Here is a 25686-nt window from a genome sequence, read left to right as displayed (position 1 = left end):
GACACTGAACTCTGATAGACATTGCGAAGTAATGTGCTCAGTACCTCATGTCTGTCATTACCAAGCCTTTGTTTGATATTGTCTTCCTGGTTTTCGACTCTTGTTTATATTTTGCATTCTGCCTTTTGTCCCTGCCTTCTATAGTCTGTTTGTGCCTCACTTGACCTCTGTGCTGATTCTGCCTGCTGATTTGGATTATATGCCTTCCAGTTATTTTTATAATAATACCGCCACTTTACTGCCAGATTACTTCACCTAACACATGGCTGTAGCGGAGGAGAACAGGCATGCTGCTCAGCCTGGATCTGTTATTTTTCTTCAGCAGCTAGGGCTGAACATACCAGCTCAATATGATGGGGTGGAGCAGCCACCCAATGGATTTTTGCTACACTGCCACTACTTTCATGAGGACTTGGTAGAGCCTAAATGTCTGGAGTGCTTGTGGGTTAGCTGCATGATTTATTGGCTCACCAGACCAGCACGCTGATGGGCCAAAGACTTAGTGAAAATGCAGCATCCATGCCTCCTGAGCTCCCAGGCCTTCACCAAGGAACTCAAGTCCTAGTTCCAGACCTCTGGGAAGAAGGACCCCCATAATTTTTTTTTTTTTGGGTGGGGGGCTGAGACTCCAGAGGCCAATGCAGTGGCAGAGGAAGAGGGCTTTACTCCAGAGTTCCGTCCAGAGGCTGACTCAGTGGCACCCACTCCAGAGCCAGCACCAGAGGCCTACAGGGCACCCCCCACTCCAGAGCCAGCACCAGGGGCCAACAACAGTGTGCCCCCTGCTCCAGACCTAGTGCCAGGGGCCAACAGGACAATCCCCACTCCAGAGCCAACACCAGAGGCCAACAGGGTGGTCTCCACTCCAGATTTCACCTTAGACGAGCTTTTTGCTCTGCCACTGGGCTTCGAGGACATTGTCACCTCGCCACCCAGCTTTGAGGAGTTTGTCGCTCCACTGTCTGGCTTGAGTGTGAATGAGCTCTTTGCTCCTCCACCAGGCTTCAAGGACATCACCGCTCTGTCGCCAGGTTTCAAGAACGTCGTCACTCTGCCACCTGGTTTCACTGAAGATGAGCTCATCACTGAAGCTAAGTCCAGACCTGTTATGGAGTCCAGATCTGAGTCCATGCCCATGCTGACTCCAGGGTCCATGCCCCTGCTCAAGTCCAGGTCCATTCCTGAGTCCATGCCCATATCCATGCCTAGGCCCGAACCTATGCCTATGCTTAAGCCCACACCCATGCCAATGCCTGAGCCCAAGTCCAGGCCTATGTCCATGTCTGAGTCTACATTTAAATCCATGCCTAAGCATCCATCTGAGTCCTCGCCCCATTTAAGACCCAACCAGAACCCAAACCTCTGCCCAAGCCCATGTTCCGGTGCCACGTCCTTCCTGAGTCAGAGCGGCACACCGATAGCACTGTGTCCAGTGCCAGGTCATAATCCCCGAGGCAATTCAAGGAGGATTTTAGCTCCTGGAGGGAGCCTTTGGGGGGGGGGGTTGTCACATCCATGCGCATTCGCGCTTGGCATGCCTCGAACTTTCACTCATGCGCATTTGTGCTCTGAGCAGCATGCACCTCAAGGATGAAATACATGCACTTGTCCTGGATTAGAACACAATCAGCGTGTGCATAAAAGGACACTGAACTCTGACAGACATTGCAAAGTAAAGCGCTCAGTACCTTGTGTCTGTCCTTACCGATCCTTTGTTTGCTATTGTCTTCCTGGTTTTTGACTCGTTTGTATTTTGCATTCTGCCTTTTGTCCCTGCTATTCTTCTGATTCTGATTCTGCCTACCAATTTGGATTATATACCTACTAGTTATTTTTATAATAAACTCTTCCTGCATTTACATCCGTTTATCACCACTTTACTGACAAGTTGCTTATCAAGTTTGTACACATTTTTAGTGCATCAGGGCCTCAATCACATCATACATAGTCTCAGAGACAAAACTCACACTCTCACACAGTGTCACACTGGATGCATTGCAGGCTGATTTGTGTTCATTTAGTACCATTAGTGCCAAATATGCCAGCTTGTGCTGAGTCACGTTATATCATTCTCCTTGTTTTCCTCCACAACAAACTGGGCTTTCCTTGTAAGTTCAACTGAAAAGATCATTAAAAGGAGGAAGCAGTCTCCAGTGTTAGTGACTCTGGACATCTGATCAATCTTCAGGACAGAGAAGTTTACACTTTCTTGGTAATATGACAAGCTGAGTTTTCCTCTCTTATTAAAATGAAGTAAGAGGAAAAAAGAAAGGAAGGTGACTTACTTGAAATGTAACTATAAACAGATAACAATTGTGACACATCATTTGCTAATTAATAAAAAATTTGTAAATGTTCACAATTTCCTGTGGTCTAAAAAGCATAAAATAAAACTCACTCAGCCCTACTGTTAAAGAAAAATAATGGTGGTAAGAGGAACTCCAACACTGATTATTTTTCCTGTAATGTTCATCATCCACATAAGAACACAGCAATACTGTTGGCACTGATGGAACTTTTTGTTGATTTTTTGAAGTTGTTGTGAAATCTGGATGTTGAGGTAAGCACAAAGCAACTCATTCTAGCGTTGTTGTGTTGATCAGGGTGAAAGCAGAAGCTCAGCTGCTGTGCCTCAAAGCAGTCAGAAGCTCAACATACACACACACACACACACACACACACACACACACCAGTACTGACCTCCCAACAAGGCGGAACCAGGGGAAGCGATCATAGAAGGGGTCACCACCGGTCAGGGCATGGTCACAGTCCTCCACGGTGCTGCTGGGAATATCAGCTGCTCGGTCGTACATCTCCCTCATCAGGTCCAACCTCTGCCTGTAAAACAAGTCACTTCAGTCTGCTGCCTGAGCACAAGCTGCTAATCTGGTGCCTATAGGATATGGCTAAACACCATATCACAATTCTCATTTTCAACACACAATATATGTATCACCATAGAAAGGCCTACTCAGAAACTTCCAGACAAAAATTATTTTCTTTTTTTTTTCTGCATTAAAAAAAAAATTAAAGGGGGGGGGGTTCACTTTTATTTAATAAAACACAATATCAGTTCCTACAATAAACTGAATGAAATACATTATTAAATAAAAGTATGTTTACAGAAAATAAATACATAAATAAGGAAAAATATATTCTGTTAAAAGTTTCACAAGTTACATTTTTAAAGCTTCAATACAAAAACTTTAACATCAAATCATCTCATGATTATTTAAAAATAATAATACTGTAAATAATTATATAAATAACTAAAATGATAGCAGAGTGGAGCTCCAGACTTAAGAGAATATGGTGAAGCATCGATCTGATGTTTGATGGCTTTTGCGACCGTACGCTGACTATACGTATGAACTACATCCGAGTCCCACCACAGGGAACCCGATCGTAAGTGCAAGGCAATGTCTCTCATAAACACTTGACTATCGGACAATGAAATCTGTATCTTTATTTCCATAAGATAGACAGGTTTTTATCCAGCACTTATTTTTAATTTGCTTTTTAAAAAATTATGTTTGATTATTTATACATTTTACAGAAAATATTCACAACAGTTTCATATAAAACAAATTAAAACAGTTTTATTAGTCCATTCGCTTGTTGGACAGTTGATGGTTGGAACCAGACGACTGTTTGACATCAAGTATGAAATATAAAGATCGCAGCTCGAACCCTTGGAGCTCAGATGCTGCATTCAGTCAAGGATGTTTTCCAGTAGGGTTTTTCCTGTGAAGGTTTTTATCCTGACATTCCATGTCCCAACAGCTAGCCGCTGTGTTTGGGGATCAGGTCGTCAAGGCCCCTGCCTTCGACTGCCGCCCAATCCACATTGCACCAGCCCCCTACGGCTACCTCTGTGGGTGGTGAACCCACAGGAGGTCAGGTCCACGTCACCGCTTCGGGCTAAGCCCGGCTGGGCCCCGTGGGCAAAGGCCCAGCCACCAAGCGCCCGCATACAAGCCCCAACCCCGGGCCTGGCTCCAGGGTGGGGCCCCAGCTGCGCCATACCAGGCGACATCATGGTCCTTGATAGATTGTTATCTGTAAGGGGTTTTGGTGAACTGTTCTTAGTCTGGCCTGTCACCTAGGACCTGTCTGCCTTGGGAGACCCTAACAGGGGCGTAATGCCCCCAACAACATAGCTCCTAGGATCATTCAAGCACACAAACCCCTCCACCACAATAAGGTGGCAGTTCTAGGAGGGGTCTAGATTTCTTCTTCGGTCGGCCTCGAAGAAATTCTGGCAAACCGTCTGGCACCTCAGGAGGGGGAAGCAGTACTCTGCCAACACTGTTTACAGTGCGGGTGGGGAGCTGTTGACCTTGACTGGGGACATTGTCAGGCGGTGGAAGGAATACTTCGAGGATCTCCTCAATCCCACTGTCTCATCTTCCATTGAGGAAGCGGAGACTGATGACTCAGAGGTGGAAGCCGAAGTCACTGAGGTGGTTAGCAAGCTCCTCGGTGGCAAGGCACCGGGGGTGGATGAGATCCGCCCTGAGTATCTCAAGTCTGGATGTTGTGGGGCTGTCTTGGCTGACACACCTCTGCAACATCGCGTGGCAGTTGGGGACAGTGCCTCTGGAATGGCAGACTGGGGTGGTGGTCCCTCTTTTTAAGAAAAGGGACCGGAGAGTGTGCTCCAATTATAGGGGAAATCACACTTCTCAGCCTCCCAGGGAAGGTTTACTCCAGGGTACTGGAGAGGAGAATTCGGCCAATAGTCAAACCTTCGATCCAGGAGGAACAATGCGATTTTCGTCCTGGTCACGGAACACTGGACCAGCTCTATACCCTTCATCGGGTGCTCGAGGGTTCATGGGAGTTTGCCCAACCAGTCCACATGTGCTTTGTGGATCTGGAGAAGGCATTCGACCGTGTCCCTCATGGTATTCTGTGGGGGGTGCTTCAGGAGTATGGGGTTCGGGGCTTTTTGCTAAAGGCTGTCCGGTTCCTGTATGAACGGAGCAGGAGTCTGGTTCGCATTGCCGGCAGTAAGTCAGACCTGTTCCCAGTGCATGTTGGACTCCGGCAGGGCTGCCCTTTGTCACTGGATCTGTTCATAATCTTTATGGACAGAATTTCTAGGCACAGCAAGGGGCCGGAAGGAATCCTGTTTGGGAACCACAGGATTTCATCTCTGCTTTTCGCAGATGATGTTGTCCTGTTGGCTTCTTCAAACCAGGACCTTCAGCATGCACTGGGGCAGTTTGCAGTCGAGTGTGAAGCGGCTGGGATGAGAATCAGCACCTCCAAGTCTGAGGCCATGGTTCTCGACCAGAAAAGGGTGGCTTGCCCTCTCCAGGTTGGTGGAGAAGTCCTGCCTCAAGTGGAGGAGTTTAAGTATCTCGGGATCTTGTTCATGAGTGAGGGAAGGATAGAGTGTGAGATCGACAGGCGGATCGGTGCGGCCTCCGCAGTGATGCAGTCGCTTTACCGGTCTGTTGTGGTGAAGAAGGAGCTGAGCCAAAAGGCGAAGCTCTCGATTTACCGGTCGATCTACATTCCAACTCTCACCTATGGTCATGAGCTTTGGGTAATGACTGAAAGAACAAGATCGTGGATACAAGCGGCCGAAATGAGTTTCCTTCGCAGGGTGGCTGGGCGCTCCCTTAGAGATAGGGTGAGAAGCACAGTCACTCGGGAGGAGCTCAGAGTAGAGCCGCTGCTCCTCCACATCAAGAGGAATCAGCTGAGGTGGCTCGGGCATCTCTTTTGGATGCCTCCTGGACGTCTCCCTGGGGAGGTGGGAGGTGGGACATGCTGGAGGGACTATGTCTCTCGGCTGGCCTGGGAACGCCTCGGTGTTCTTCCCAAGGAGCTGGCCGAGGTGTCTGGGGAAAGGGAAGTTTGGGCTTCCATGCTCAGACTGCTGCCTCCGCGACCCAGCCCCGGATAAGCGGAAGGAGACGAGACGAGATGAGGTTTTTATCCTACAGGTTTTTTCATAGTGGGAAACATACAGTATCTTTACATTGTCTGCTTTTTTACCTGAACGATTTCTTACTCTGCAACTCATGTAAACATAATTATTGTACAGTTCAATAGTGATGATGAGCATCTTTCCTTAGTGTTCAATAATCTAAAGCTACCATGGATCAATATTGATTATTTCTTATGTGTGATAATATTGGATGGTATCTCTACAGTAGCGCTGTAAAGTGAAAGTGCTGGTTCACTGCTGTCCCCCAGGCACCCAGCAGAGTCACACCATAATAAATGTGGTGGTGGTGTTGTTTCTGACGCATGCCATGCGGAGTCAAAGAAAGGAATAAATATGTATCGTAACTGTGATGTGTATCTCATTATTGGTCTCACTGTCACAAGACAATGCAGTGATTTAGTGAGGCGAAAAACACGACACGACACAATTCGATGGTTTCTTCATGGTGCAATAATATTATTATTCTATTGGAACATTTTGCTCATAAACTCATCAGAAGCTCCACTTTTAGGCACTGACTATATTATCATCATATTGTCCATCCCAAAGCTTCCATTATTAATTAAACCTGAAATTAAAGTAAACATCTTGTCCTTGGCTCAGTTATTTATTTTTTATTTTGATAACTATATACATGATTTAAAATTTGATTTAAATAATTATTTTACAGGGATGGTTGGTGTTTAGTATCAGTTAATCTCTAAAACTAAACTCTAAGGTAAAATAGAAATGTTAAAAATGGCAGTGTCATGCAAAATACTGTCAGTGGCTATTAGCAACATTGGCATCAGCATTTTATTCATGCTACTACTAATCCCACAACTTCGAACATTTCTTTAAACTTTAATCAGTTATCAAAAATTAAAACATAAATATCCATAACAGAATTCAATACCTTAATTTTTCTAAGGTCCAGTAATGAGTGGCTCCGTTCTTCTGATCCTGGACCTCCACAGCTACGATAGTGCGAGGGAAAGGTCTCTTCTCACGGTCTTTAGCGATGCTGGGAGGCAGGAGGTCAGGAGGGAGCGGAGAGTAAAGCGTGTCCGTCAGTAAAACAAACTGGAACTGAACCTAAAGAGACACACACACAGGGCAAAAAAAATCAGCTACAAGCCATTAAAAACAAGTTTATATCCAATAAATGACATGGCACATACTGTAGATCTAGTTATGTTACAGGTTCAAATGTCAAAGATACAAAAACTCAATTACACCTACTGTATATCAATTATGCCTACTGTATATCAATTATACCTACTCTATAACACTATAAACTCCAAACTTATGTAACATTTATGGAAGGAGTCTCCAGTGTCAGCACTTTGTAACAGTTGGAGGTAAACCTGCTGTAACTTTAATTTTTCAAACGTTTTCAGAACAGAGGAGTTTACATTTTGTAGTTTCACTGTAACACGACAAGCTACACTTTTTGTCTTTCATCTTAAATTCAAGAGAGAGAAAAGAATGGCTTGTGAAGGAATAACAGTCTAAAGCTGAGAACAGGAGCTTGTTTCACCAACATTCCACAATATTAAATAACAATAAATGGATAAAACTACCATTTGTTGCTCTCTAATGAACAGAAATGGCAATAATTGACATATCTATTAGAAATAAAACCCTTGGGGACGTGCTGTTATTGGAAAATAATTGACTTGATGGTGGTAAAAGTAACTCTGCATTACATCAGGCTGCAACCCATCATGTTTTACTTCTTACATAACATACAGTCGTGGTATACCTACGTTCACCGGCCACTTTAATAGGAACTTGTTCTTGATTCTAAGATCCCTGTTCTTGGCCGCAGGAGTGGAACCCAGTGTGCTTTTCTTTTGCATGCTGAGATGCTTTTCTGCTCACCATGGTTGTAAAGAGTGATTATATGAGTCACTATATCCTTCCTGGCAACTCGAACCAATCTGTCCATTTTCCTCTGACCTCTCTTATCAATAAGGCGTTTGTTTCCACCCACAGAACTGTCACTCACTCAATGTTTTTTTTTTGTTTTTTCACACCATTCTGTGTAAACTCTAGAGACTGTTGTGTGTGAAAACCCCAGGAGATCATCAGTTTCTGAAATACTCAAACCAACACCCATGCCACAGTGAAAGTAAGTCACACTTTGAGATCACAATTTTTCCCCATTCTGATGTTTGATCATTGTGAACTTTAACTGAAGCTTTTGATTTGTATCTTCATGATTTGACACATTGTGCTGCTGTCAAGGGATTGGTTGATTAGAGAACTGCATCAAACAGCAGGTGGATGTATGGGTGTTCCTAATAAAGTGGCCAGTGAGTGTATAAATTAATATACTGTACAGTTGGTGTTGGTGATCATCTCCAGCTGTCAGAATTGTGATCATCTTACCTTCTTCTTGAGCTCGACACTGATGGCATTGGCCTCTTTGAGAAAAATGGCATTGCCCCACAGCAGGTCCCGCAGTGAGGTGAACTGGTAGCAGCGCCATTTCCGGAAACCCCAGAGTGCCAGCTCAGTTTCCCGCTGCGTCCACGGCACTGCACCATATAGAAACACTTTAAAGCTATGACTACTTTTCGACTATTAACCTGATTTGTAACAAAAACTCTATTGTTGGTACATGTACTGTTTATCAAATAATCTCAGCATGTAGAAGCTGGGCTAAAGCTCCAAACAGAAACCAATATATTTAACATAACTTGTGTGGTATATTACAACTACAGATCACCATGTTCATTTAGATTGATTAGAAAATGTGACTTCTTTATGACTACAACAATCCAGTTTGGTGTTCCACAAGACTCTGTTCTCAGACCACTGATATTTTCTCCCCTATATATTCTAGCTCTCATTTGTATACATGGCATTAAGGCCAATTGATATTTCTGCAGTGAATCTACACTGTTGGGTATGACATAACCATGTATCCTATGCCATACCCTATGCCAGAGCCTGATGTGCACCTCTCCAGAAATATAACTACGTTACGGCGATGCGGACCTCACAACTGTGATTGGTCCTCTTGGGGAAGCCATGGCCTAATGGTTAGAGAAGCAGCTTTGGAACCAAAAGGTTGCTGGTTTGATTCCCTGGACCAGCAGGAATGGCTGACGTGCCCTTGAGCAAGGCAACTAACCCCCAGCTGCTCCCCTGGCTACTCTGGGTATGTTGTATGTTACTCTGGATAATAGTGTCTGCTCTGTGTCTACTAAATGCCATTAATTAATGTCTAATGGTAGGATTGCATTTCCAGCTGCTCCTTCTTCTCTAGAAATCTACTATCATGATATCATGTTGATATCAATGTATAAAGTGTGAGGTTCTATAGCAGCTGTCATTCATTATAACAGCTAGTTTAATCTCGCATCTCATCCTGCGGCATTATTTTTGTCCTCATCCTTGAGAGTGCAGTGAGACTTTCACTTTGAGCCACTCATACTACTGAATACAGATGAGTTAAAACACTACAGAAAATTCACATGGTTTATAATTTAATCACATGAGGTTTCTTTTCCCCAGTAGATTTGTTTCAAAACAACATTTTATCCACATTATTTTCTATTTATTATTCCTATATATTCCTCTATACATGCAAGTATAAATACTTCACCCTGCGCAAGCATCACAGCAGTACCTGCAGCTTAGTTTCGTCTGGTATACTGATGCCACACAGCTATATGCTTTAATCAAACCAAATGATCTGAGCATCACAGAGTTGAGGAATATGTAAAAAACATGATATAAAGCATGCTGAGTAAAGCCCCCTATTTAATTCTGACAAGACAGAAGTATTTTTACCAAGGCCACAGGCCACAGACCTTGGCTTTGCTTTTATTATCCCTAGATTGGTTTAGTGTAATGCCTTGCTGTCTGGATGATTGGTATCTAAACAAGATCCGGTTCCTACTAGAACTGGAAAGTATAATGATAAAACACCTTTTTTTTTGAAGCTACAGATTCTGATTATAAAATGCTACCAGTGATCCATAAGGAATTGAATCGTCTCCCATATGGACACCTGTGAGGCTTGCACTGCCCAAAAACTGCATATGTACTGCTTGGTCTTTGACTGAAGAGACTGTATACCGTGCTGGAGTCACTCAAAGGAGGGCAGGTACCATTTTGTGTCTGGTTCCTCTCCAGGTTAGTACCTCAGGTCATCTCAGGGAATTTCTCCTTACCACTGTCACCTCAGACTTACTCATTAGAGTCCTGGGTATGACTTTAAACTGCAACCAGTGGGGAGTCTGAGGCCTGGGAGGACTTGAGTATTGGGGAAAGTGGAGTTACCCCTTAATCCCCATTGCTCCCAGGTCCGCTCTGACCTGGAGTGGTAGCACCTGCCTGGGTTCCAGCTATAGGTTAAATAGTACATCATCAATAAGGCACTGGCAGCAGGGCACATTTCGGTGCAATGTGGCAGATGAACCCAACAGGGTCAATGACACACCACCAGATGGCATGTGGAAGAGCCACTCAAATGGCCAATGGATGGCATTACTCAGCAAGTCAGTTATCACTGCGGGGCAACTTTTGTACCCATCAGGTTTGTGGCACTTTTGTGCACCACTTGGCATCAGGTCTGGAGGTACAGAGAGACAACACGATGGGGGCATGACATCGTTTGTCTTACCTTACCATGCAAAGCGCTTCATTAGGAGAGGAGAATAGTATGTGAAAGCTCATGAGGCCAGACATTTCATGGCATCTTGGCCAGGCTGTTCATGCTGCCACTGCAGGTGAGACGGTCACTCTGGTGCGGGCCTCATGGCCCATCTGCGTTTCTGCGCATCCTAATGAAACACTCATCATCGCTAGTGATGGATAGCCAATGACTCATTAAAGATCACATTCATGTAACTTTAAAGGCACAAATGTGCCCAGGTACAATTTTCCTTTGTACTCTATTTGCTTGATATGGCCAAAAATCTGTGGTCACATGACCATGACTCCCATATGTGCTGGGTCAACATCCTATTCCAAAGGAATGGCATCAATACAGAGTTGGCCCCCCCTCTGGTACTATACCAGCTTCCACTGTTCTTGGAAGGCTTTCTATTAGGTTTTGGAATGCTTTTTGCCAGGCAGCACGGTGGTGTAATGGTTACCACAGTTGCCTCATAGCAAGAAGGTTCTGGGTTCAAGCCCAGTGGCCAACAGGGCCCTTTCTGTATGGAGCTTGCATGTTCTCCCCGTGTCTGTGTGGGTTTCCTCTGGGTGCTCCGGTTTCCCCCACAATCCAAAGACATGCAGGTTAGGATAATTGGTGGCTCTAAATTGCCCATAGGTATGAATTTAAATGGTTGCTTGTGTCTGTGTATCAGCCCTGTGATGATCTGGTGACTTGTCCAGGGTGTACCCTGCCTCTCGCCCATAGTCAGCTGGGATAGGCTCCAGGTTGCCCATGACCCTGCACGGTATGAGCAGTTACAGATAATGGATGGATGGATGTTTTTTGCCCATTTAGCATCAAAAGTATTAGTGAAGTCAGGTGAGGAGGCCTGGGGTGCAGTCTGCATTCTAGTTCATCCCAAAGGTGTTCAAGAGGGTCAAGATCAGGGTCAGGGCTCTGTGCAGACAGTGTTTCCAAACCAACCTTGGTGAACCATGCCTTCATGGAGCTTGCATTGTGTACAGGGGCACTGTAAGACTGGAACAGGTTTGGGCCTCTTATTTCCAGAGAAGGTAAATGCTACAGCATCCAAAGACATTCTATAGCATCCTGTGGTTGCCATGGTCAGACATCTATATACTTTTGGCCATGGTACATAGTTAACTGTGTATGTTTTCTGACATGCTAATATATAATGACAATATAATCTTTTCTCACCTTCTTCTTCCAGGTCCTCTTCCTCTTCTGTGGTTTCTGGGTAATATCGGGAGTCGACCTGCCTCTGAAGGGCCTCCAGCTTGCTCTCATAGTCCTGAAAATCAAAATACAAGTTAAAACTTAGCATTTTCTACAGACTCCATCTTCTTTCAGACTTACTAGTACTGCTCACCAGTCTTTGCTGCTCCAGAAGGTTGCTCGCCTCCTCTCGCTCTCGACGGTACTGATCTTCTAGCTCCTGCAGTCTAAAGACAACACAAACATCAAGGTAAGGTGGAGATAACCACTAAACCATGCCTGATTTATCAAGAACATGCACAGCTTTATCTTTGCTTGCTTTATTGTGCTAATTATTATTATTATTATTATTATTATTATTATTATTGTGACTGCCATACCTCTGCTCCATTTCCTGTTTCATGTCAATGCCTTGTTTCTCCAGAAGCTCCCGCTGAGCAAAGGCCCAGTCCACGGGCTCCATGGGGGTCTCGGCGCATGGTGTCCTCTCCCGTTCCTGTCTTGCCTGCTCTGGGTCATTAAATCGGAACACATGGCTCTTTCCCATGATGATGCGGTTCCCTGAGAGAAACACCACACACAGCTGAAGGTTATTAACTGAAGGCACTATCAAAAAAACCTTAACTATCCAAAGAACACATGATTAGATCTTTTTAAAATTGCATCTCACAATGGTACTCCACCTGCGATAACCACGCTTTTAGAAAAAAGAGCATTTGAAGTTTTTCAACCAGGAGCTTTTAGTTCCTTGGCTATGTCCAAGGGTCCAGGAATGAAACCAGGGTTGAGAAATGAAAAGCTCCTAAACCCATAGTCAAGGACTTAAAATGACCTCGAACCATGTTTGATAAACTAAAAGTCCTGGAACCATGGTTGATGAACTAAAAACTCCTGGAACCATGGTTAAGGAACTTAAATCTCTTGGAAACACAGCTTCAGAGAGCCAAAAGCTTCTGAACCCTTAGTTAAGGAAGTAAAATCTCCTGGAACTACAGCTGAGGAATGACAAGCTTCTGGAACCACAGTTGAACAGCTACAAGCTCAATCATGGTCAAACAGCTTGTAGTTCCTACCCCTTTGGATCAGGAATTATTGTTGTGGAGCTGATTGGTCAAACACAAACTTCACAGATTGACTGACCTTCTTACACCTGTTTTTATTTCGCATTTAGCTAACAAGCGTGTAAAAACATCAAAGCTTTCATACCTTGCAGGAGTTTTACTGTTAAACATTTTAATATTTCTTTTATTTCCATGCAAGCTAGGCATTCAAAACTCCAAAGATTTGTAATTTGTACATTTCTAGGGGGTTGATGTCTGTCGAAATTGCAAAGATTTTCACAAAGTGTAAAAATGTTCTTGGTCACTTAGGTTGGTTTTTAAAAAGCTACATTAATGTTAACACCAGACTTACATGACTAATCAAAACAACAAAGAACAACAAAAGTTATAAATCTCCTCCATCAGTTACTGTGTCACAGTTCCTGTAATGATACAGGAACACAGAACAGGGACTTATCCAGTAGGATTCACCTGATCTTAGAACTGTGGGCTCAGTCACTCTCTTGCCGTTGACATAAGTCTCTGCGTCTTCACACGGCTCCAGGACCACCATACCCTCTCCTGAAGGTCCAGTGCTGCTCGTGAAGATGCAGTGCTCTTCTTTAATGAAGTGTCCACTCAGTACAATGTCCTGCCTACAGCTTGCATCCTCACGACCCACCCTTTTGAAAGACAAGTCAGTGGTCAGTGGTCAGTGGCAATTTTACTGCACATATGAAAGAACACAAAGAACTCTTACTTGGTGATTCCGTCTTTGATGTAGTACAGTAAACACTCGGACATCAGCGGGTCTTCGTTCAGATTGACCAGATGAGGTGTCTGAAATTTCATATCATGATCAATACAAATTCTCAATTATCCATCAGTTATAACAGGAATGCTGAGATCTGAGAATCTAGAGTTTCCTCTGACCTTTTTGGGTGAAAACACCCCAACGGTGCCTCCATCTTCCCTCATGGCCACGCCCATTTCAGCCAGAAGGGCCTCCCTATGGAGAAAAGTTCACACTTTTATACAAACAAAACTCAAACTCTTGCACTTACCAGAGGACTAGCCTCCCACTGTAACCCTAGCTGTATAGGCGAAAGGTCGAGGGCTACGGAAACGGACAGCGGTGCTGCCTGATGCACCTTAATGGTCTGGTTAGTACTGGGATGGGAGACTGCCTGGGAAGACCAGGGCATGGTGCGGGAAGGACTTTAGACTTTATACAAATACTGGCAGATAACTGAACATATGCAGCTTTAATGGAAAACGTAACTTACTGGATTATTTTATACTGTGGTATTACTTATTTTGCTAGATTTGAGCTTGAATAGGTTTCAGACACAGCAGTAGCCAGTTGTCATGGTAACCAGGAAAGCTAGCTAGAAAGCATGTACAGTGGGGTAAAAAAGTATTTAGTCAGTCACCAGTTGTGCAAGTTATCCCACTTAAAAAGATGAGAGAGGCCTGTAATTTTCATCATAGGTATACCTCACCTATGTGAGACAAAATGAGAAAAAAAATCCAGAAAATCACATTGTCTGATTTTTAAAGAATTTATTTGCAAATTATGGTGGAAAATAAGTATTTGGTCAATAACAAAAGTTCATCTCAATACTTTGTTATATACCCTTTGTTGGCAATGACAGAGGGCAAACGTTTTCTGTAAGTCTTCACAAGGTTTTCACACACTGTTGCTGGTATTTTGGCCCATTCCTCCATGCAGATCTCCTCTAGAGCAGTGATGTTTTGGGGCTGTCGTTGGGCAACATGGACTTTCAACTGCCTCCAAAGATTTTCTATGGGGTTGAGATCTGGAGATGGGCTAGGCCACTCCAGGACCTTGAAATGCTTCTCACGAAGCCACTCCTTCGTTGCCTGGGCGGTGTGTTTGGGATCATTGTCATGCTGAAAGACCCAGCCACATTTCATCTTCAATGCCCTTGCTGATGGAAGGAGGTTTTCACTCAAAATCTCACGATACATGGCCCCATTCATTCTTTCCTTTACACGGATCAGTCACCCTGGTCCCTTTGCAGAAAAACAGCCCCAAAGCATGATGTTTCCACCCCCATGCTTCACAGTAGGTATGGTGTTCTTTGGATGCAACTCAGCATTCTTTCTCCTCCAAACACGACAAGTTGAGTTTTTACCAAAAAGTTCTATTTTGGTTTCATCTGACCATATGACATTCTCCCAATCCTCTTCTGGATCATCCAAATGCTCTCTAGCAAACTTCAGATGGGCCTGGACATGTACTGGCTTAAGCAGGGGGACACGTCTGGCACTGCAGGATTTGAGTCCCTGGCAGCGTAGTGTGTTACTGACGGTAGCCTTTGTTACTTTGGTCCCAGCTCTTTGGTCCCCTGTGTGGTTCTGGAATTTTTGCTCACCGTTCTTGTGATCATTTTGACCCCACAGGGTGAGATCTTGCGTGGAGCCCCAGATCGAGGAAGATTATCAGTGGTCTTGTATGTCTTCCATTTTCTAATAATTGCTCCCACAGTTGATTTCTTCACCAAGCTGCTTACCTATTTCAGATTCAGTCTTCCCAGCCTGGTGCAGGTCTACAATTTTGTTTCTGGTGTCCTTTGACAGCTCTTTGGTCTTGGCCATAGTGGAGTTTGGAGTGTGACTGTTTGAGGTTGTGGACAGGTGTCTTTTATACTGATAACGAGTTCAAACAGGTGCCATTAATACAGGTAACGAGTGGAGGACAGAGGAGCCTCTTAAAGAAGAAGTTACAGGTCTGTGAGAGCCAGAAATCTTGCTTGTTTGTAGGTGACCAAATACTTATTTTACCGAGGAAATTACCAATTAATTCATTAAAAATCCTACAATGTGATTTCCTGGTTTCTTTCCCCCCATTCTGTCTCTCATAGTTGAAGTGTACCTATGATGAAAATTACAGGCCTCTCTCATCTTTTTAAGTGGGAGAACTTGCACAATTGGTGGCTGACTAAATACTTTTTTGCTCCACTGTACATGGTACATGCAGGATATATGTCTCATCTCATCTCATCTGATTATCTCTAGCTGCTTTATCCTGTTCTACAGGGTCGCAGGCAAGCTGGAGCCTATCCCAGCTGACTACAGGCGAAAGGCAGGGTACACCCTGGACAAGTTGCCAGGTCATCACAGGGCTCAGGATATATGTATAGAAAATGTAATTGGTGGTAATTGGTGGTCTAATGAACTTCTCTGATGTACCATATATCTGTAATTCAAATGATGACACATTGGATATGTCCTTGATCTGTAATTGAATCCATCATGATTGGAGTTTTAAAGACAATTAAAACCATTAGAATTCAGTGATGAAATGTCCATCCATCCATCCATCCATCCATCCATCCATTTTCCGTAACCGCTTATCCTGAGCAGGGTATTGGGCAAGCTGGAGCCTATCCCAGCTGACGATGGGTGAGAGGCGGGGTACACCCTGGACAAGTTGCCAGATGATCGCAGAGTGATGAAATGTTTAATGAAAATCATTAAGCTAATTTCCAATGATTAAGTAGGCCATAACAGTCTGCTGGTATTGATGGCACATTATTTTGGCACAGTGGTTTAGTTTTTGGGTGTGGCCACTAGGAAAGCTTTACTGTAGCAGAAAGACAGTAAAAATGTGAATAATATGTACCATAGACAGTGCTCTGTTTTCAAATACTAGTATGGAAGATTTGGCTATAACCATAGAAGCATACATTCTCTTCATCAGTGTTCATTTGAAATTACATTATTTATCACATATCAACCTAAAATACTTTTTTTTTTTTAGTTTGGGTAAACAAAGCTGGATGGAAACCACAGACATGAGGTCCTTCAGGACTCCAGGACTGGAATTATTTGTTTATTATTTGGACTGAGACATTCGGGTGTGTCTGACCTCTCCATCCTGATGGCCTCAGTGCGCCGCAGTTTCTCCTCCCACGTCTCATTGAGCTCTGCAATGATCTTCTCTGTTTCCTAAAGGCAGCACAACAAATACTGAAACTCATGATGTAACATTTTAAGGTCTTACAGTCTGAATCTAGCACCCATATCTGCTTTACTTTGGTTGTAAAGCATCCATCCTTTCATTTATCTAACCTTGTGTCCATCTGGTCATCCATCCATTCATGTAACTATCTATCCATCTACTCATCTATTCAGTAACTTACTCATCTTTTCAGTAATTTACTCATCTAACCTTCCACCCATAATCCTAATCATCCATTCATCCACCAATCCATACATCCATTCATCCACCAATTCATCCATCCATCCAGCCATTTATCCACAAATCTATACATCCATTCATCCACCAATCCATCCATCTATCCATCCATCCATCCACAAATCCATACATCCATTCATCCACCAATCCATCCATCCATAAATCCATACATCTATTCATCCACCAATCCATCCATCCATCCATCCATCCATCCATCCATCCATCCATCCACAAATTCATATATCAATTCATCCACCAATCCATGCATCCACAAATCAATTCATCCACTCATCTACCAATCAATCCATCCATTCATCCACAAATCCATTCATCCACCAATCCATCCATCCATTCATCCATAAATCAATATATCCATTCATTCACAAATTCATCCATCTATCCATCCATCCATCCATTAGAGCCCTGCACTCCTGCGGGACTCGCGGGACCCGCTGCAAAGCAGTGCGGCGCGGGACAAATTTTGAAAGCTCATTGCGGGCGCGGGCGGGACCGGAAGTGCACATATGCGCGTGCGGGCAGGAGCGCACATATGTGGCGTGGGCGGGAGCGGTGATTAGCTGCAGTCCCGTTAACTAAAAACATGTTTGAAACAAAATGTATAAATTATTAATTTATATCTATCATATATAACTTGTGCTGGATATTTTATTTGGCATTAATAAAAGCATTTTAAGATGCTTAAATTTGCAGAGAGAGTTAGATTGCCAGAAGAATGGCATCTTAAACTTGCCATTGATCACCCTAACGGGAAATCCTTTGATCACTCTAATTACTCACAGTTCACACCCAGCTAGCAAGAGAACCATGAGTGGAGTGATCTACGGCCTGCGTTAGTCTACAACTCTAGTCAGAGAGACATGTTACACAGTGACGGTAGGCTTGACTCAATGCTATCCCAGAAATCCTTCCTGTAATAAGCAAATTTGGCTGTCCAATCAGAGGTGGCCAAAGTTGCATATTACAGGAAGGATTTCTGGGATAGCATTGAGTCAAGCCTACCGTCACTGTGTAACATGTCTCTCTAACTAAAGTTGTAGACTAACTAAGGTAATAAATCAATAAACAAAACATTGGTACAAAGCAAGCCCATTCACTTTTTTATGCTGATCAGAGAATTACAAAGGTTTCTCATATGATAAAAAATGTGTAATTCACGATTAAATATTTTAATCATTTGACAGCACTAATTATTATTATTAGAGACAGTACATGCTGAATTCCGAAACAAGGTAAATAATAACAATGTGAGCTGTAGATATTTATGCTGAAATCTGCTCAAAGTAGGGGGCAGGGCACCATCACGCTGTGTCAAGACAAGAACTTTCCTGAGAAATAACGCGAACGTCTGCATCATGTGGGATTCACGGGCGGGAGCGGGACAAAAAATGGCAGGCGCGGGCGGGAGCGGGACTGAAAATCATAATTTTTTTGTGGGCGCCGGCGGGAGCGGGACTGAAAATCATAATTCTTTGCGGGCGGGCGGGAGTGGGACTGCACAATGCGGGTGTGGGCAGGAGTGGGACTGAAAAATTCGATCCCGCACAGACCTCCACCATCCATCCATTCTTCCACCAATCCATGCATTTATCCAGCCAGCCAGCCAGCCAGCCATTCTTTGTGCATCCTTTCATTTATCTATCCATCCATCCAGCCACCAAATCAATCCATCCATCCATCCATCCATCAAGAATGTACCATGTCTGCCAACAATAACTATACATCTCTTAGTTTGGTCATCAATCAATCCAACAATTTATCCATCTATATGCTTTTCTGTTCATCCCTCCATGTACAACCCCTCCTTTACCTTAAGCCTCTCAATGGCTTCTTCACTTCCGGGGGTGAATATGATCCGGTCGTGTAAGTTGCTGATGGATCCGGCTCGGCTAGAGAGAGCCGAGAGAGAGGGAGAGGGACTCATCCCTGTCATCGCATTGGTCACTGTGAAGAGATCACGGCTTTGATTGACAGCCCAGAGACTATTCATATTAGTGTTGTAGTTGGACAAGTCTGTCCAGAAATGTTTTGGAAAAGAGAAAGAGAACAACAGGAGCAAGAGGCAGGAGAGTTGCAGGAAAGAGTGGGGGTCAGAGAAATGGATAAATATGGATGCAGGGAACAAGAGAGAAGAGGAAGTATAAAAAATCATGAAATGAAGCTTGGGCATTTAATTACACAGCCAGTACAAAGCAAAAAATTGAGCATAAATTTGAGGACTCTACATTAACAGCAAGCATTCAGACCAGGACAATGTCCAGACATTCAGAACAGTGTTACTTTTAAAAGGTTGTCAGTCTTTAAATTTAAGCCTCAAATTCATTTCAGGGTTGTAACTATGCCTGGGCCATGACAAGTGTTGTTCATGAGACCAGAGCTGATCTGCTTCAGGGATCCTACGTTCACATTAACAAGTGACATGTGACCAGAGGTTATTTATGAACTAGGCAACTCAGAGATGTAACTCTGTAACAAATGAGTGAGGAAATAGTGAACACAATGAGGTCTAATTGCCCTTAATTACAGTCAATCACCCAGAACATGTTTAACGTCACTTTTAGGTTTGCAAACTACAAGGCTAATGTTTGCTAACAACATAAATCTTTTGTGTCACATTCACTTCTTTAGTGATTTTGATGTGGTTTAGGACACAGTGGGGCATATTGTGAACTACACTCACTGGCCACTTTATTAGGAACACCCATACATCCACCTGCTGTTTGATGCAGTTCTGTAATCAGCCGATCCCTTGACAGCAGCACAATGCATCAAATCACGCAGATACAAATCAAGAGCTTCAGTTAATGTTCACAATGTTCAAATATCAGAATGGGAAAAATTGTGATCTCAAAATGTGACTTTCGCTGTGGTATGGGTGTTGGTTTGAGCCAGATGGACTGGTTTGAGTATTTCAGAACCTGCTGATCTCCTGGGGTTTTCACACACAACAGTCTCTAGAGTTTACACAGAATGGTGCAGAAAACAAAAAACACTGAGTGAGTGAGCGACAGTTCTGTGGGTGGAAACAACTTGTTGATAAGAGAGGGTCAGAGGGAAATGGACAGACTGGTTCGAGCTTTTTTGCCAGGAAGGATATAGTAACTCATATAATCACCCTTTACACCCGTGGTGAGCAGAAAAGTATCTCAGCATGCAACAGCAGAAGAACACACTGGGTTCCACTCCTGCAGCCAAGAACAGGGATCTTAGAATCAACAACAAGTTCCTATTAAAGTGGCCAGTGAGTGTAAATTTCACTGTGGAACTGAACACTGAAAATTTATGAGTGTGGCCATTTGGACAACCAAAATCACTCGTTTCCTTTGTGCAGTTTAGTATCACTGCAATCTCCAATCAGACCCTACCTTGTGACATTTGATGGTGAGACTATAGCAGAAAGTTAAAATGTGTAAATACAGACGATCACTAGTATTTTAAATGAAAAAAAAATGCGTTATGGTTCTTAATGATGACCTTTTAACAAATTACTTCTTTGCAGCATTAGTCCATCCATCCATCCATTATCTGTAGCCATTTATCCTGTTCTACAGGGTCGCAGGCAAGCTGGAGCCTATCCCAGCTGACTATGGATGAGAGGCGGGCTACACCCTGGACAAGTCGCCAGGTTATCACAGGGCTGACAGCAGCATTAGTCTCATCAATCCAATACAAAACTGAAAAAAGCAAATCATATCTTGGCTGAGAGATTACATTTGCTTTAAACTTAAATAATGCCAAGGTGAAGAATGTCAAAAACCAGAAGACTAGCCAGCTTTGCTGTTGCTAAATCGAAACATTCAATACTTAGCATGCTTTTCTGCTTCCTGACTTCCTGACTTGCTGCTCTTCTAATGTGAACGTAGGCTGAGAGAGAGAGAGAGTGAAGCCGGGGCCAAGCCAGTTGCTAACTACCAGGTCTTGCCTTAATGAATAAAAATGAGCTGGAAGCATGTACAAGTGATCAGAGCAGCCCAGGAGCACCACATTGCATTTCAGAACATTAGTCTAGTTTAGGAGTTTTGTGGTGGTCCTGAGCCTCTGATATGGTCTTTATTACTCTGCAAGCACTGGGGTGCAGAAATACACACATTTCAGGGCAGGTATTCCAGGACCAGCAGCTCGATAGGCTGAGGAAAAGAGAGATATGAAAAGAGATGCATCCCTCAGATGTAATCACCTGGAGTCACCAGAGTCCTGACTTTAGCCACCAAAATGTAGATAAATGCAAATAGTGTTCCTTGTCTTCCCTTGTCTAGTCCTAATTTCCTTTGTGCTTTTGTCCACTTTGTTCAATGTGATCATGAATTCCCAGGATTCTACTATATATATGGATGTAAGGAGAATGAAGGTTCATATGTTCCCAAGATTCCTACCTTTGTTTCACGGTCCTATGTTCCCAGCATCTTATATTCCTAGAGTTCTAAATTCTCAGAGTCCTACATTTCTTATAGGCCAATGTCCAGAGAAGCATACAGCTCTGGAAAAAAATTAAGGGACCACTTCGATTTTTTCTTTATTCAGCATCTCTGTGTATGTCAGCCATTTCATTCCAGTGCTAGAATTCCAACACAAGCACACCTCATTTTACTTAATGAGGTACTGTATAGGTGATCACCTGAACCAAATCTTATATAACAAGGAAAAGTATAAAAAAAAAAAAAACACTGCTGTGGTAATCACTATCCTCTTACAATAAAACCAGTTTGGATGGCAAAAACAGTGGTAAATTTAATTGGAATACAAAAATATCTATTCATCATGCCAAAAGAGTTAAAAAAAAAGTTTTGAGTGAGAAAAAGAAGGGTTCAGTTCTGGCTTTACCGGCAAAGGAATACACTGCACGTCAGTTTCTTTCCATCCTCAAAATTTCAAAGATGGCAGTTCATAAGAACAAGGTCAAACAGCAGACACTGGGGAAAACAAAGTTACAGACTGGTAGAGGGTAAAAACTCCTCTCCACTGACCAGGATGATCATCAACTCCTTTGAATGTCACTCAACAACCATAGGATGACATCAAGTGACCTACAAAAAGAATGACAAATGGCACCTGGGGTTAAGTGCATGGTAAGGATGGTTTGAAAGAGGCTCCTCCAGGTGGGGTTGAAGACATGCAAAGCTGGAAAAAATCCCTTCATCAATGAGAACAAAGAAGAGTCAAGCTGAGGTTTACTGAAGACCATAAGGATTGGACTTTAGAAGACTGGAGTCAGGTCATCTTCTCGGAGTCCAATTTTCAACTTTTCCCATGGTTAGACAGAGACCTGGAGAGGCCTATAAGCCATAGTGTCTCACACCCATTGTGAAATTTGGTGGAGGATTGGTGATGATCTGGGAGAGCTTCAGCAAGGCTGGAATGGGGCAGATTTTTGTTCATGAAGGACACATGAATCAAGCCATATAGAAGGTTATCCTGCAAGAAAACTTGTTTCCTTTTGCTCTGACAGTGTTCTCGAACTCTGAGGATTGGGTTTTCCAGCAGGACAGTGCTCCATGCCACACAGCCAGTTCAATCAAGGTGTAGATGGAGGAGCACAAGATCAAGACCCTGTCATGGCCAGCCCAATCTCCAGACCTGAAAACATCTGGAATGTGATCACGAGGAAGATGGATGGTCACAAGCCATCAAACAAAGCTAAGCTGATTGAATTTTTGTGCCAGGAGGGGCATAAAGTCACCCAAGAGCAATGTGAAAGACTGATGGAGAGCATGCCAAAGACGCATGAAAGCTGTGATTAAATGTCAGGGTTATTCCACCAAATAGTGATTTGTGAACTCATACTAAGTTCAAACATTAGTATTGTGTTGTTTAAAATTGAATATGATCTTGATTTCTGTGCATTATTCAAGGTCTGAAAACAATTCATCTTTTTTGTTATTTTGACCAGTTGTCATTTTCTGCAGTTAAGTGCTCTAAGTGACAATATTTTATGTGGAATTTGGGGAAAATGTTGTTAGTAGTTTATGGAATAAAACAAAAATTTTCATGTTCCTCAAACACATACAGTGGTGCTTGAAAGTTTGTGAACCCTTTAGAATTTTCTATATTTCTGCATAAATATGACCTAAAACATCATCAGATTTTCACACAAGTCCTAAAAGTAGATAAAGAGAACCCAGTTAAACAAATGAGACAAAAATATTATACTTGGTCATTTATTTATTGAGGAAAATTATCCAATATTGCATATCTGTGGGTGGCAAAAGTATGTGAACCTCTAGGATTAGCAGTTAATTTGAAGGTGAAATTAGAGTCACATGTTTTCAATCAATGGGATGACAATCAGGTGTGAGTGGGCACCCTGTTTTATTTAAAGAACAGGGATCTATCAAAATCTGATCTTCACAACACATGTTTGTGGAAGTGTATCATGGCACGAACAAAGGAGATTTCTGAGGATCTCAGAAAAAGCGTTGTTGATGCTCATCAGACTGGAAAAGGTTACAAAACCATCTCTAAAGAGTTTGGACTCCACCAATCCACAGTCAGACAGATTGTGTACAAATGGAGGAAATTCAAGACCACTGTTACCCTCCCCAGGAGTGGTCGACCAACAAAGATCACTCCCAGAGCAAGGTGTGTAATAGTCGGCGAGGTCACAAAGGACCCCAGGGTAACTTCTAAGCAACTGAAGGCCTCTCTCATATTGGCTAATATTAATGTTCATGAGTCCACCATCAGGAGAACACTGAACAACAATGGTGTGCATGGCAGGGTTGCAAGGAGAAAGCCACTGCTCTCTAAAAAGAACATTGCTGCTCGTCTGCAGTTTGCTACAGATCACATGAACAAGCCAGAAGGCTACTGGAAAAATGTTTTGTGGATGGATGAGACCAAAATAGATCTTTTTGGTTTAAATGAGAAGTGTTATGTTTGGAGAAAGGAAAACACTGCATTCCAGCATAAGAACCTTATCCCATCTGTGAAACAAGGTGGTGGTAGTATCACAGTTTGGGCCTGTTTTGCTGCATCTGGGCCAGGACGGCTTGCTGTCACTGATGGAACAATGAATTCTGAATTATACCAGCGAATTCTAAAGGAAAATGTCAGGACATCTGTCCATGAACTGAATCTCAAGAGAAGGTGGGTCATGCAGCAAGACAATGACCCGAAGCACACAAGTTGTTCTACCAAAGAATGGTTAAAGAAGAATAAAGTTAATGTTTTGGAATGGCCAAGTCAAAGTCCTGACCTTAAGCCAATCAAAATTTTGTTGAAGGACCTGAAGCGAGCAGTTCATGTGAGGAAACCCACCAACATCCCAGAGTTGAAGCTGTTCTGTATGGAGGAACGGGCTAAAATTCCTCCAAGCCAGTGTGCAGGACTGATCAACAGTTACCGTAAACGTTTAGTTGCAGTTATTGCTGCACAAGGGGGTCACACCAGATACTGAAAGCAAAGGTTCACATACTTTTGCCACTCACAGATATGTAATATTGGATCATTTTCCTCAATAAATAAATGACCAAGTATAATATTTTTGTCTCATTTGTTTAACTGGGTTCTCTTTATCTACTTTTAGGACTTGTGTGAAAATCTGATGATGTTTTAGGTCATATTTATGCAGAAATATAGAAAATTCTAAAGGGTTCACAAACTTTCAAGCACCACTGTACCTATAAATAGTAAAACCAGGGAAACTGGTAATTTTGCAGTGGTCTCTTAATTTTTTCCAGAGCTGTATATTTCCTGGGTCTGATATTCCATAAGTTCTATATTTTTTCCAGTCAGATTTTTCCAGAATCCTATGTTTCTAGAGCCCTCCATCCCTGGAGTCCTACATTCCAAGGTTCCCAGAGTCCTATGTTCCCAGAATTGTATGTTCCCATGACCATACATTCCCAGAGTCCTGTGTTCCCTAGCTCCTGTATTCCAAGAGTCCTATCTTCCCAGAATCCTATGCTCCCAGGTTCCTAGATTTCATGAAGCATGTATTCTGATAATTCAGTGTTTCCAGAGTCTTGTATTACCAGAGCCATATATTCCCCAAGGCTCAATATTCCCAGAAGATTTATTCCAAGACGCTTATATATTCTTTAGTATTCTTGGTCCTAAATTACCAACCGTATCTTTCTTGGGGTTCCCTCCTCCCAAGATCATTTGTTCATAGGTTCTCTGTTCTCAGAGCCCTCTATTCACATGGTGTCCCGGGGGCCTGATGTTGCTATGGCTATATCTTTCAATATATCCCCAGAACTCAGGGTCATGTGTTTTCAGGGCCTTATATTCACTCATTCAAATTTTTCTGGAAACAACCCCTTGGGCTCATGTTCTCATGTTTCAGGAGGAGGAGTCTAACATTTTGTAAAATTTACATACATACATATTATACTCTCATTCATGTGTATGGGACTCACCTGCATGAATAAAATATGAATAATTGAACATGATGGTGACTCACTCTCGATGATATCGCCAAGGCCCTGGGCGTACAGCAGGTCCTTCAGACGAGCCACTTCCTCCTTCAGCTCACGCACCAAACGGTTGTTGGGGTCTTCATTAATGACGGCATTACAACGAATCTGTTTTGCACGGTCAGCATATCTGAGTGAATAACAGCAAAACATCACCTCTATATGTGTATAATTACAGACTGTAAAACATTACT

The 25686-nt window shown here is 43.0% G+C and overlaps 1 protein-coding gene across 2 annotated transcripts in view; it reads right to left on the bottom strand.

The window, feature by feature from the left end:
- The window catches only part of kif1ab (kinesin family member 1Ab), a 100494-nt gene that overhangs the window by 58938 nt on the left and 15870 nt on the right, over positions 1 to 25686 (bottom strand). Inside the window, exons 12-23 of one of the 2 annotated variants that reach the window (XM_060898232.1) lie at positions 25480 to 25622; positions 18889 to 19091; positions 16731 to 16810; positions 13769 to 13844; positions 13596 to 13675; positions 13328 to 13518; positions 12176 to 12356; positions 11950 to 12022; positions 11778 to 11871; positions 8336 to 8484; positions 6858 to 7036; positions 2701 to 2838 (exon numbers count right to left, since the gene is read on the bottom strand). In XM_060898232.1, the coding sequence (XP_060754215.1) occupies positions 2701 to 2838; positions 6858 to 7036; positions 8336 to 8484; positions 11778 to 11871; positions 11950 to 12022; positions 12176 to 12356; positions 13328 to 13518; positions 13596 to 13675; positions 13769 to 13844; positions 16731 to 16810; positions 18889 to 19091; positions 25480 to 25622 (1587 nt within the window). The remainder of the gene's footprint in view (positions 1 to 2700; positions 2839 to 6857; positions 7037 to 8335; positions 8485 to 11777; positions 11872 to 11949; positions 12023 to 12175; positions 12357 to 13327; positions 13519 to 13595; positions 13676 to 13768; positions 13845 to 16730; positions 16811 to 18888; positions 19092 to 25479; positions 25623 to 25686) is intronic. The other variant, XM_060898231.1, reaches the window with a different exon arrangement.

This window comes from Neoarius graeffei, chromosome 17 (assembly GCF_027579695.1).
Source record: "Neoarius graeffei isolate fNeoGra1 chromosome 17, fNeoGra1.pri, whole genome shotgun sequence".
Taxonomy (NCBI): Eukaryota; Metazoa; Chordata; class Actinopteri; order Siluriformes; family Ariidae; genus Neoarius; species Neoarius graeffei.
Note: the sequence above shows the minus strand (reverse complement) of the source record. Positions and strands in the feature narration are given on the sequence as shown.